General features: G+C 43.7%; 1 protein-coding gene across 4 annotated transcripts in view; it reads right to left on the bottom strand.

Annotated features, from left to right (window-relative positions):
* The window catches only part of AGTPBP1 (ATP/GTP binding protein 1), a 567,598-nt gene that overhangs the window by 359,056 nt on the left and 196,510 nt on the right, over nt 1–12,032 (bottom strand). For all 4 annotated transcript variants that reach the window (XM_029617286.1, XM_029617267.1, XM_029617279.1 and 1 more), the window contains 3 exons: nt 2,829–2,960; nt 2,569–2,662; nt 646–683 (listed from right to left, as the gene is read on the bottom strand). In XM_029617286.1, the coding sequence (XP_029473146.1) occupies nt 646–683; nt 2,569–2,662; nt 2,829–2,960 (264 nt within the window). The remainder of the gene's footprint in view (nt 1–645; nt 684–2,568; nt 2,663–2,828; nt 2,961–12,032) is intronic.

Here is a 12,032-nt window from a genome sequence, read left to right as displayed (position 1 = left end):
GTGAGTTGTATGAGGAATGTTCTAGTTCTGCTTCATACCCATTGCTGAGGGTCGGGGGGGGGGGGGTTCCTGTGGATGCAAAGTGTACATTTACATTTAGCCTTGGGACTGTCATATGTTCAGTGACTGGTCACGTACGTGAGAACTATCAGGTGCGTCTCAAAAGAAAAAAGGTTGAGAATCACTGGCTCTAGGATATACATGTCTAATCTTTAAGATTTTCCCCATATGCTTTAAAACGAAGACCACTAACCATTTTGGTAGACTCCCTCTGGTATATACACATGCAAACATTTTCCTCCAAAAGTTTCCAAGCATGGAAAGGTAAGCAAGCCTCTGCATTTAGGTGGCTATATTCAAATGTTTTTCATTTGAGGGTACACATATTTACTCGCAGAAAAAAAAGCAGTTGGAAAATTGTCCCCCTTCCTCTCTTATGTGGCAAAGGTCCACAAGAAAAGTAGACGGGGTTTTCAAAGTACAAGTACAGATTGCATTTTCAAAATCCACATGCATTTTCAAAGGAAAACTCTTTAGGGAGTTTCCCTTTGAAAATAAGTTTGCAGAAAGGTGAGTACAGTAGTATCAAAACTGACTTGGTAAAATCTATGAATAGACATATTCTCAGGGATTTCAAACACTTACTTGATTTTAGCAATGCAGCAAGAGTGTCTAAAGTAACCCTGTTAATTTAACAAGAAAACACAAAGTATAAGTCAGCGAACAAAACAGAAAAATCCATATGTTAATTTTATAGATCTATTCTTCCATCATCCCTCCACGTTGCTATTTATTTTTAATTTTGCTTTATATACCACCTTCTTCATGGCCCTTTAATGAAGAAGCCACGCAGTTATACTAAATCAGTCATTGTAAATTAATTATCAAGCTCCCTCATGTCCTTTACTGACATATTTGTAAGCAGCATTTCAACATACGGTAGCTAACAAGTGGATACCGTGTGTTGCAATGCGCTGATGAGTGCACTCTTCCAGATGCCAGGACAGAGGAAAAGTATGGTAACCTGAAATTGAAAACCATTTCTAGCTTTCGTAATTATCAGGGTAAAGCAGGTAATGGACACATCCCCCTTCCCCAAAGGTTCCATAATCTCACCTTAGCAAAACCACAGAGTGTAAACTCTTAGGGGTAGATTTTTTTAAAAAGCGCGATCGTGTACTTTTGTTGGCGCAGCAGGAGCAAACAAAAGTACGCTGAATTTTATAAGATACGCGCATAGCTGCGCGTATCTTATAAAATCCTGGATCGGCGCGCGCAAGGCTGCCGATTTTGGGCAGCCTGCGCGCGCTGAGCCGCGCAGCCTGCCTCCATTCCCTCTGAGGCCGCTCCGAAATCAGAGCGGCCTCGGAGGGAACTTTCTTTCGCCCTCCCCTCACCTTCCTCTCCCTTTCCCACCCCCTGGCCCTATCTAAACCCCCCCCCTTACCTTTGTCCCTAGATTTACGCCTGCTAGAAGCAGATGTAAATCTACGCGCGCCAGCAGACTGCTGGCGCGCCGTCATCCGACCCGGGGGCTGGTCCGGAGGCCTGGACCACGCCCCTGGGCCGGCGCCACGCCACGCCCCCGGTCCCGCCCCCGAAACGCCGCGTCCCGGCCCCGGAACGCCGCGTCATCCGCTCCGCCCCACCCCCGACACGCCCCCTTCAAAAAACCCCGGGACCTACGCGTGTCCCGGGGCTCTGTGCGCGCCGGCGGCCTATGCAAAATAGGCGCGCCGGCGCGCGAGGGCCCTGCTCGCGTAAATCCGGGCGGATTTACCCGAGCAGGGCTTTTAAAATCTGCCCGTAAGTAGTCAAAGTGCAACCAGATGCGCCGGAAAAGGAAGACAATCTGAAAATTACAAGAATTAGGTATTTATGCTCATTAAAGGTTAGCTTTAATTTTGGAAGGTTTAAAGTCCATGTAGTAGTGTTTATATATCAAAGATCTGGGGAGGAGAGTGCCAGTAAACATTTCAAGGAATTAGGAAAAAAATGTATTTATTTTCCTTATAAGTTTTTTTTGTTAAGGTGCTTTCTTTGATTTGCTTTTCCGTTTTCTTTCCATTTCTCATTTCCCCTCCTCTTTCCTTCCTCTCTCCAGTCTCTCCCACTCTGAGTGGCCTGACAGCTGGGAATGGCCCTAAGCTGCAGCTCCTCTTGGCCCTACTCCAGCAGCAGGCACTGAAGTGTAGGTGCCGGGGATATTTCCACCCCTGTCAAAGGATAAGCAGTTTGGTTGGTTACTGCCATGCTCTTGCTCAAGACCGAAGGTAGTTCACTCGTCAGTCAAGTAAAATGTGCCTGTGTCATTTATACTCAAGAAAGCTGTGTGCTGGCTTACAGTTGGGACAGTTTTCTATTCTGTTGCAGCCAAGCACATCCACTTTGGGCTGCGGGCAGGACAATGATGTCAGCATGTCCTGCCCTGATCATGGGAAGGGAGGGATATGCCAACATCATTCATTGTTTTACTGCTGGCTGTTTCCATTAACAATAGCAAATCTTTAATCAAGATAAGTTAGTTCACCCCATGGCTCTAAAATATATTGTCCAGCCCATACTCACTTTATAAGGCCAATATTCTTTTTACTAAAAGGACCGATGATTTTAAACATAAGGTCTACAGCTCCGCTTTTCCCTAGGAACACTGCATTCACAGCTGAAACACAAAACATGAAAGATTCTATGCAAGGAATATATTTTAAAATAATACATGGCACTTGCAATAGTGAATACTAATAGAATTACACTGAATGAAATCAGGCATCTTTGGATCAAACATCTAACAGTGCTTCTGTAAGCAAAGAAACCTTTTTGATACTCACAATTGGCAGAATACACTCGTAGAACTTGAAGGCAAGGTAATATCAGCTTTTGATTTAGCAGATTATGCTTCACCAAATTCAAGGTTATATTTAACACTCCACTAACTCTCGCTTTTACGCCAAACTTTTTATCTGCAGGTAGAATGAACAAACGTGTCATTAAGGTATCTACTGAGGAGAAAATAGCCCTTACTGGCTATCTTGTCTTTTTTACCCCTCTATAAAAAGGAAACAAAAGTTAGCATCATATGTTACTTTAATTATTAAAACTCACTCGCTACTACTTGCTTTCTAAAATGTATGGAATTAGAAAATTGAATATTTCTGTCAGTCAGTAAGCTGCAAGTTTCACGTGCCTTGTGTATAGGAGGGGACATGAGAGAAAGAAAACCTAAGAAAGTGTTAGAGCTACTGCATGATAATTCTTTATTTGAGAGCCATTTAGAAATACGTAAGGAGAAAGCACTTCCAGTCTGTGCTCTACCGGCTCATTGATCTTGCACATCTTAAAAAGGGCTCTTTTTTCCTAGGATAGTAGTATCTTGACATTCACATAGGCCTCCATAAGATCATAGGAACAATAAAAACGAAACAGTCCCATTCAGTTCAGCAGCATAATGAAACGCATGGTTAGACAGAAGATGAAATTTGGGGATTTTCTTAAAGATGGCCAAGACCTTCCGTGCAGCAAGAGTGCATTTAGAAGGAAGATGACTAACAAGGTAAAAATCTCTTCTCAATACCAGCTTACCAGCTCTTCATTTCAACAGTTTTGCCAGAAAAATATTCAGCTTGCAGCACTAGCTATTGCAAATAAAGCAACCTTTGGAGGGGCAACATTACAACCCAATAAAAAAAATATAAGCTCTATCCTTCTAAAGCTGTAAACAATGAGGATCTGGTGGACAACTTGAAAAACTGAGATCATATGAATGGTAGTCAGATGAGGAGGAAAGAGAATGAAACTATGGACTAGTAAAGTGAACACTAAGATGATATCGTTTGGCAAAGCATCTCCAATAATCTTTTTATTTTTGGCTAAAAATCTTAATTTGCCTTAGTCCAGTTATAAAACACAAGAAAGATAAGGGAAAAGGAAAGAGGCAGAACAGAAAAGAAATAACATGAGTAAATTGCTTATTTTAGATATATAAGAAATGCCACACAGTCAAACCAAAGGTCCATCAAGGCCAGAATCCTGTCTCCACCACTGTCCAATCTAGGTCACAACCACCCATCAGGGTCCCAAAGAATAGATCTAATTCTTCTTTTTCATAGCCAGGGATAAGCAGTGAATTTCCCAAGCCTACATGGCAGCTAATGGTTTATGGATTTTCCTCCAGGAACTTATCTAAACTCTTTCTAAATCCAGCTACACTAACTGTGTTCACCATATCGTCTTGCAACAAACTGCAGTTTAATAGTGTGCAGAGTGAAAAAAAATATTTTGCCCAATTTGTTATAAATGTGCTATCAATTTCAGTCAGTGACACCTAGTCCTAATATCTGAAATAACCATTTCATGTTTACCTAAGAACATAAGAAATTACCATGCTGGGTCAGACCAAGGGTCCATCAAGCCCAGCATCCTGTTTCCAACAGAGGCCAAAACCAGGCCACAAGAACCTGGCAATTACCCAAACACTAAGAAGATCCCATGCTACTGATGCAATTAATAGCAGTGGCTATTCCCTAAGTATAATTGATTAATAGCCATTAATGGACTTCTCCTCCAAGAACTTATCCAAACCTTTTTTGAACCCAGCTACACTAACTGCACTAACCACATCCTCTGGCAACAAATTCCAGAGCTTTATTGTGCGTTGAGTGAAAAAGAATTTTCTCCGATTAGTCTTAAATGTGCTACTTGCTAACTTCATGGAATGCCCCCTAGTCCTTCTATTATTCGAAAGTGAAAATAACCGAGTCACATCTACTCGTTCAAGACCTCTCATGATCTTAAAGACCTCTATCATATCCCCCCTCAGCCATCTCTTCTCCAAGCTGAACAGCCCTAACCTCTTCAGCCTTTCCTCATAGGGAAGCTGTTCCATCCCCTTTATCATTTTGGTTGCCCTTCTCTGTACCTTCTCCATCACAACTATATCTTTTTTGAGATGCGGCGACCAGAATTGTACACAGTATTTAAGGTGTGGTCTCACCATGGAGCGATATAGAGGCATTATGACATTTTCCGTTCTATTAACCATTCCCTTCCTAATAATTCCTAACATTCTATTTGCTTTTTTGACTGCTGCAGGACACTGAGCTGACGATTTTAAAGTATTATCCACTATGATGCCTAGATCTTTTTCCTGGGTGGTAGCTCCTAATATGGAACCTAACATCGTGTAACTACAACAACGGTTATTTTTCCTTATATGCAACATGTCTCCTCCCAGCTGTTGCTCCAGTTCCTAACACATTGAGCCTCCGGAGCTCTGCCTGCCTCTGAAGTCCTTCACATGGAAAAGGGAGCATTTCTATGAATGCAACTCTGGAGGTCCCGGATTTCAGCTTTCTACCTAAAATCCTAAAATTTGACTTCCAGAACTTCTGCACCTTCCTATATTGTTGAAGCCCCCATGTGCTACAACAGCAGACCACTCTCCAGCACTATCTACAACCCTATCTAGGTGACACATGAAGTCCACCACTTTCACATCAAGTTACCATTTCTAACACCTAACAGCCACCCAACTATCTACACTCCTAATGAGGAAATCACAAGCTATAATGCCATCCTAACACTTCCTTCCTGGTACACACCCCTAGAGATATATCTTCAGTGCGAGAGCATACTGTATCATCTGTAGGAAAGGTCCAGACTACAGGATCATTTCCTGTCACAACAGCATGATGATCTCCTTCTAGGAAATCTTGCTCCTCCAAGGCAGCACAAGTGCTGCCAAATTGGAAGTGGGACTGTTTTACTATGTTCCTGAAGGTCTCCTCTATATACCTCTTTCTGCCTCAGCTCATCCAGGTCTGCCACTCTAAAGATTAGAATTATTCTCTGCACAGACAACCTCTCAACATCTGGTAGATAATCATAGATATGGCACTCAGTACAAAAGATTGGACAGCCACCATCTTGCTGCTGCACTGCTATTTGAATCTTAGTGTTACTGAGTTGATAGTTATTTAAGGATGCTAAGGAAGTAGGGATGCTTGATCTAAAGTAAAGTCCCTTAAATGTATTTATGCATTTGATGTTAGTTGTTAATGACCAGCAAAGGGGTATCAGTTAATCTATTATAAAGGCAGGGTTAATCCCTCGTTTTATCTAAATCCCTAATTAACTTCTGACAATTACCCTCTTACCCTTTTAATTGAGCTAAAAATCTATAAAACAGAGAATGTTTGAGGTGGGTTAGAGTTGGGGAGGGGGATGAACAAAAAGACAGGAATAAGCTAGTATTTAAATTCTAAAAGCAAAGGGCACAGTAATGCATTCGTTTTAAAATGCAGATATTTAAAACTGGCTTCTGTAAGACTATTGTTAAAAAAGCCAGGTCTAGACCAAAGAAGACCTTTCTAACTATCACCTGATTTCTTCACTGTCTTTCCTCTCTAAGATTATTGAGTCTAAGAACATAAGACTTGCCATACTGGGTCAGACCAAAGGTCCTTCAAGCCCAGTATCCTATTTCCAAAAGTGGCCAATCCAGGTCACAAGTACCTGTTAAGATCCCAAGGGGTAGATATATTACAAGCTGCTTATCCCAGGAATAGCAGTGGATTTCCCAAAGTCCATCTTAATAATTGTTTATGAACTTTTCCTCCAAAAACCTAGCCAAATGTTTTTTAAATGCAACTATAGTAATAGCTTTCACCACATCTTCTGGCAATGAATTCCAGAGTTTAATCTGCTGTGCTAAGCCAATTAGATAGTTTTGCCCCAAACCATCAGGTTCTGGACCAATTTCCATTTGGGTTTAGAAAATCTCTTGGTACTGAGACCCTTTGGCTCTCTAGTTCAGACGTAATTAGAAGAGGGTTTGATGATGGTCAGCGGACTCCAGAGGACACTACAAGCCATCCAGGCTTCAGCTCCCAAAGGCCTGCAAACGTCCAGCAGGAGAAGACAGGAAGGCTCATCTGCATACTTCTTCCCAGAAGCCCCGGCAGAGGACTCCAGAAGGTATTGCTAGCCATCCATGCTTCAGCTACCACAGCCTCCATTTCCACAGGCCCTGCACATTTCCATGGAGAGGACCAGAAGGAACATGCCTATCATCACCCCTTATTACAAATTACAATAGAATTGATACACTAACAAGGAATTATTTCAAAACAAGAGTCAGTGAGGTACCAGCAGCTACCAAAAACTGAAGGATGGCTGGTAAACATCATATCTCCAGCGCTGTAACTGCTGCTACCACTTCTACTAATGTCCAGATATCCTGAACAACAGTGATGAACCAGGTCAGTGTGAAAGATGCCTGCAAATCAATTCCCTCAGGAAATAGGTGGCAGAACTCAGAGAGGAGCTGGGAAGCATCTGAGAGAACAGGACTGCATCAATGAAATGCTTATCAAGGTATCTAAATGGAGACCTTAAGCAGAGAGAAACATGAAACTGAACCATGAGATGACAGCTGGACTAGACCCTACACCACAGCTCCGATTTCTCTTGAACTGAAGAAGCGGTGCGCAGCCCTGGAAGTGGAGGAGATACCATCCCATGAAGAGGAGGAATCAAAACATGCAAACCCCAAAGTTGAGGTCATATAAACCACTACACTTAGGAGGAAGAGGTTAGTGGCTTGCTTCTGAGGGGCACGAAGGCAGCCATCTGCCAAACTAACATGTTATCCCAGAAGTGTGCTGTCTGCCAAAATCCAAGACATTACGGAAAGATTGCCAAAACTCCTGAAGCCTACTGATGACTATCCAATGCTGCTCAACCATGTTGGTACGAAAAATACTGCAAGATACCACACAGATCATATCAGAAGTCACTTTATGGCTTTGGGAGAAAGGATAAAGTAGATAGTTGCCCAGGCGGTAATCTTCTCCATCCTCCCCATCAAGGATAAAGGTTTAGACAGGGAAGCTCGCATTCTGGAAACAAATGAATGGCTACGTAGATAGTGTCTATGAGAGCATTTTGGCTTCCTGGACCTTGGGATGATACTTCAAGGATTGTTGAGCAGAGTTGAGGACTACCTGTTTTAGAAAGGTGTAATGTCTTTCAACACAAAATGGCAAACCTACTGAAGAGGGCTTTAAACTAGAATCATCAGGGATGGGGAAAAAAACCTTAAGTTAAGTAAAGCATTAAATACTTGTATAGAAATGGGAGAAATGGGCAATACCTGGAAAGCCATGTACACTAATGCACATAAAATAAAGTTCCAGAACTAGAGGCAGTCATGGAAGAATTTGAATTAGATATAATGGCTGTCACAGAGATATGGTTCATGGAAAACCATGACTGAGAATATAGTTATACCGGGTTACAATCTATTCAAGAAGGAAGGGAGGAGAATTGGCATTATATACTGTATATAAAATAATATTCAAGCAACAGCATTGCTGGGCTCATGAGGTAAGGAGGAGGCATTGTGGGTTAATATGGAAAGAGAGAATGGAACATAATTTATATTGGTGTAATGTACACACCTCCATCACACACAGAAGAAATGGATAGAGATTTAATGGAAGATATTCACAAAATTGCTATGAAAGGGGAGGTGTCATTGCTAAGGTATTTCAATCTGCCAGATGTTCATTGGAACATCCTGGCTGCAGTATCTTCTAGAAGCAGGAATATCCTGGATTCTCTGCAAGCTGCTAACAGAACCTACAGAAGGAAGTGGCTGGGGGGTGGGGGGGTGGAGGGGGTGGGGGGGGGGGGCATTAGTGACCTGGTGCTTACCAACAGGTGAAGAATCTCCGATGTTGTAGTGGATGATCATCTGGGACCAGTGATCATCAGAATGTGTTCGGTATCAGGGTACAAGAGATTAAGGTTAATTCAAAGGCGGGGATCCTAGACTTCAGGGAAACCGTCTGAAAATGGAGGGGGTTGGGGAGTACCTCATAGGGTCGTTAGCTAGATGAGAAAATCTATAAGACGTAGAAAAACAGCATAAGAAAATAAGAAATTGCCATGCTGGCTCAGACCAAGGGTCCATCAAGCCCAGCATCCTGTTTCCAGCAGAGGCCAAACCAGGCCACAAGAACCTGGCAAGTACCCAAACACCAAGAAGATCCCATTCTACTGATGCAATTAATAGTAGTGGCTATTCCTTAACAGGCCAATATAGAAAAACCCGCGGGAGAGCTGGCGAGCGCCTGCTCTCCCGAAGCGCGCCCAGGCCACTCTCCTGGGCGCACGATTCAGTAGTGGCGGCTGTCAGCGAGTTTTCATCCGACGCTCAATTTTTCCGGCATCTGTTCTCGAACCCGCTGACAGCCACAGGTTTGGAAAACAGACGCCAGCAAAACTGAACGTCCGTCTTCCAACCTGCGGGCCACGGGCAGATTTTACTTTTCTTTTTTTTTTACACTTTGGGGCCTCCGACTTAATATCGCTATGATATTAAGTCGGAGGGTGTACAGAAAAGCAGTTTTTTCTGCTTTTCTGTACACTTTCCCAGTGCCGGACAAAATTAATGCCTGCACTATTAAGGGGTAAAAATAGCGTGTCGAAAACGCGCGGACAAATGCGGGATAACAGTGCGCTCCACTGGAGTGCACTTTACTGTATCAGCCCGTATGTAAACTTGATTAATAGCAGTTAATGGACTTCTCCTCCAAGAACTTATCCAAACCTTTTTGACCCCAGCTACACTAACTGCACTAACCACATCCTCTGGCAACAAATTCCAGAGCTTAATTGTGCGTGTGTTATGTTATGGCGAAAGTCAATAGTGGACCCTTGGGCCGGCTGAGGTGGACAACGTCCACAGGTGTTAATAAGCCGGGAGGCGGCACTCAGCTGGAGCGGACTGATGACGTCTTCACCCTGGAAACCCGAGACCCCCCCAGGAGGAGCCCGTAGGGGTCCGAGTCGCTGGGACTTAGGAGAATCGTGAATGAGTCCGAGGTCTGTGGCTGGCTGAAGACGAGGAGAAACGTGTGGAAGTCCGAGGGTCGTGGCTGGCTGAAGACAAGGAGAATCGTGAGGAAGTCCGAGGATCGTGGCAGGCTGAAGACAAAGGAGAATCGTGAAGAAGACCAAGGGTCGTGGCTGGCTGAAGTCAAGGAGAATCAGGAACCGGAGCTGGAGTCAGGATGCGTAGACAGCAAGTAGGGCCCAGAGCTGGAGCCAAGGCACAGCAGGACCAAGCAGAACCTGACCTGGAAGCAAGGCACGGCTGGAACAAGCTGGAACCGGAGCAGGAAGCAAGGCACGGCTGGAACAAGCTGGAACCGGAGCTGGAAGCAAGGCACGGCTGGAACAAGCTGGAACCGAAGCTGGAAGCAAGGCACGGCTGGAACGAGCAGGAACCAGGGCTAGAAGCAAGGCACGGCTGGAACAAGCAGGAACCAGAGCTGGAAGCAAGGCACGGCTGGAACAAGCTGGAAACAACTCTGGGAAGCAACTAAGCACACAAAAGAGCGACCTCGTTGCAAAGGCAAAGCAAGGAAGTCAGACGCTGGTTTAAATAGCCGGCCAGCGTCTGACGTCAGGAACGGGGCGGTTCAGCACTTCCGGGTGCTGGACCTTTAAGAGCCCCCTGCTCGCGCGCGCGTTGCCTGGCAGTGGGAGGAGTCAGAGTCGTCCCTCGGCAGTGTCTCCACGTGGAGAGAGACGCTGCCATGCGGCCCTGCAGGCCCTAGGAGCAACGGATCGCGGCGAGACCGGGAGAAGCAGCAGAAAGGTAAGGAACCGGTCGCTAGCCTAGCGACCGGGACCGCAACAGCGTGTGCGTTGAGTGAAAAAGAATTTTCTCCGATTAGTCTTAAATGTGTTACTTGCTGACTTCATGGAATACCTACTAGTTCTTCTATTATCCGAAAGTGTAAATAACCATTTTAGCGAGATTCAACGCAAACCACTGCTTTACAGTAGAAAGACTAAAACTATATCAAATGTCTCAGCCCAGTAACCAGTGTAGTGCGCCTCAGGGATTTGTACTTGGACCGGTGCTTTTAATATATATATATATATATATATATATATATATATATATAAATGATCTGGAAAGGAATACGATGAGTGAGGTTATCAAATTCGCGGATGATACAAAATTATTCAGAGTAGTTAAATCACAAGTGGATTATGATACATTACAGGAGGACCTTGCAAGACTGGAAGATTGGGCATCCAAATGGCAGATGAAATTTAATGTGGACAAGTGCAAGGTGTTGCATATAGGGAAAAATAACCCTTGCTGTAGTTACACGATGTTAGGTTCCATATTAGGAGCTACCACCCAGGAAAAAGATCTAGGCATCATAGTGGATAATACTTTGAAATCATCGGCTCAGTGTGCTGCAGCAGTCAAAAAAGCAAACAGAATGTTAGGAATTATTAGGAAGGGAATAGTAATAAAACGGAAAATGTCATAATCCCTCTAAATCGCTCCATGGTGAGACCATACCTTGAATACTGTGTACAATTCTGGTTGCCGCTCTTCAAAAAAGTTATAGTTGTGATGGAGAAGGTACAGAGAAGGGCAACCAAAATGATAAAGGGGATGGAACAGCTCCCCTATGAGGAAAGGCTGAAGAGGTTAGGGCTGTTCAGCTTGGAGAAGAGACGGCTGAGGGGGGATATGACAGAGGTCTTTAAGATCATGAGAGGTCTTGAACGAGTAGATGTAATCTGTAATTATTGTTCTGCAGAGGTACAGTATTAGCTCTATGCCTTTCTCTTTCCTTTTATAACAAGTTATTGATTGCACCTCGTGCAAAAAAGACCTGGGTATAATAACTGATGCAAATTTGACATTTTGGGACAAATTAAAGCTGAGGTTAAATCTGGCTTTTTCAAACTATGCTTATTTCAAAGACTTAGGCCTTTACTTAGTTCATCTGATTTTCAGTTGGTGGTTCAGGCCCTTGTGCTACCAAATACAGACTACCGTAATTCCATCCATCTAAGGCAGTGCTTGTCAACCTTTTTCTCCATTGTGACACACCTGAAGCACAATGCTCACGTGTGTCACACTGCTCATTATAATCCATGGCAAAAATAAGAAAAAAAGGCCTAATATTACTTTTATTGTTAAGAATGACACAAGGGGA

The sequence above is a fragment of the Rhinatrema bivittatum genome, chromosome 1 (genome assembly GCF_901001135.1).
Source record: "Rhinatrema bivittatum chromosome 1, aRhiBiv1.1, whole genome shotgun sequence".
Classification (NCBI taxonomy): domain Eukaryota; kingdom Metazoa; phylum Chordata; class Amphibia; order Gymnophiona; family Rhinatrematidae; genus Rhinatrema; species Rhinatrema bivittatum.
Note: the sequence above shows the minus strand (reverse complement) of the source record. Positions and strands in the feature narration are given on the sequence as shown.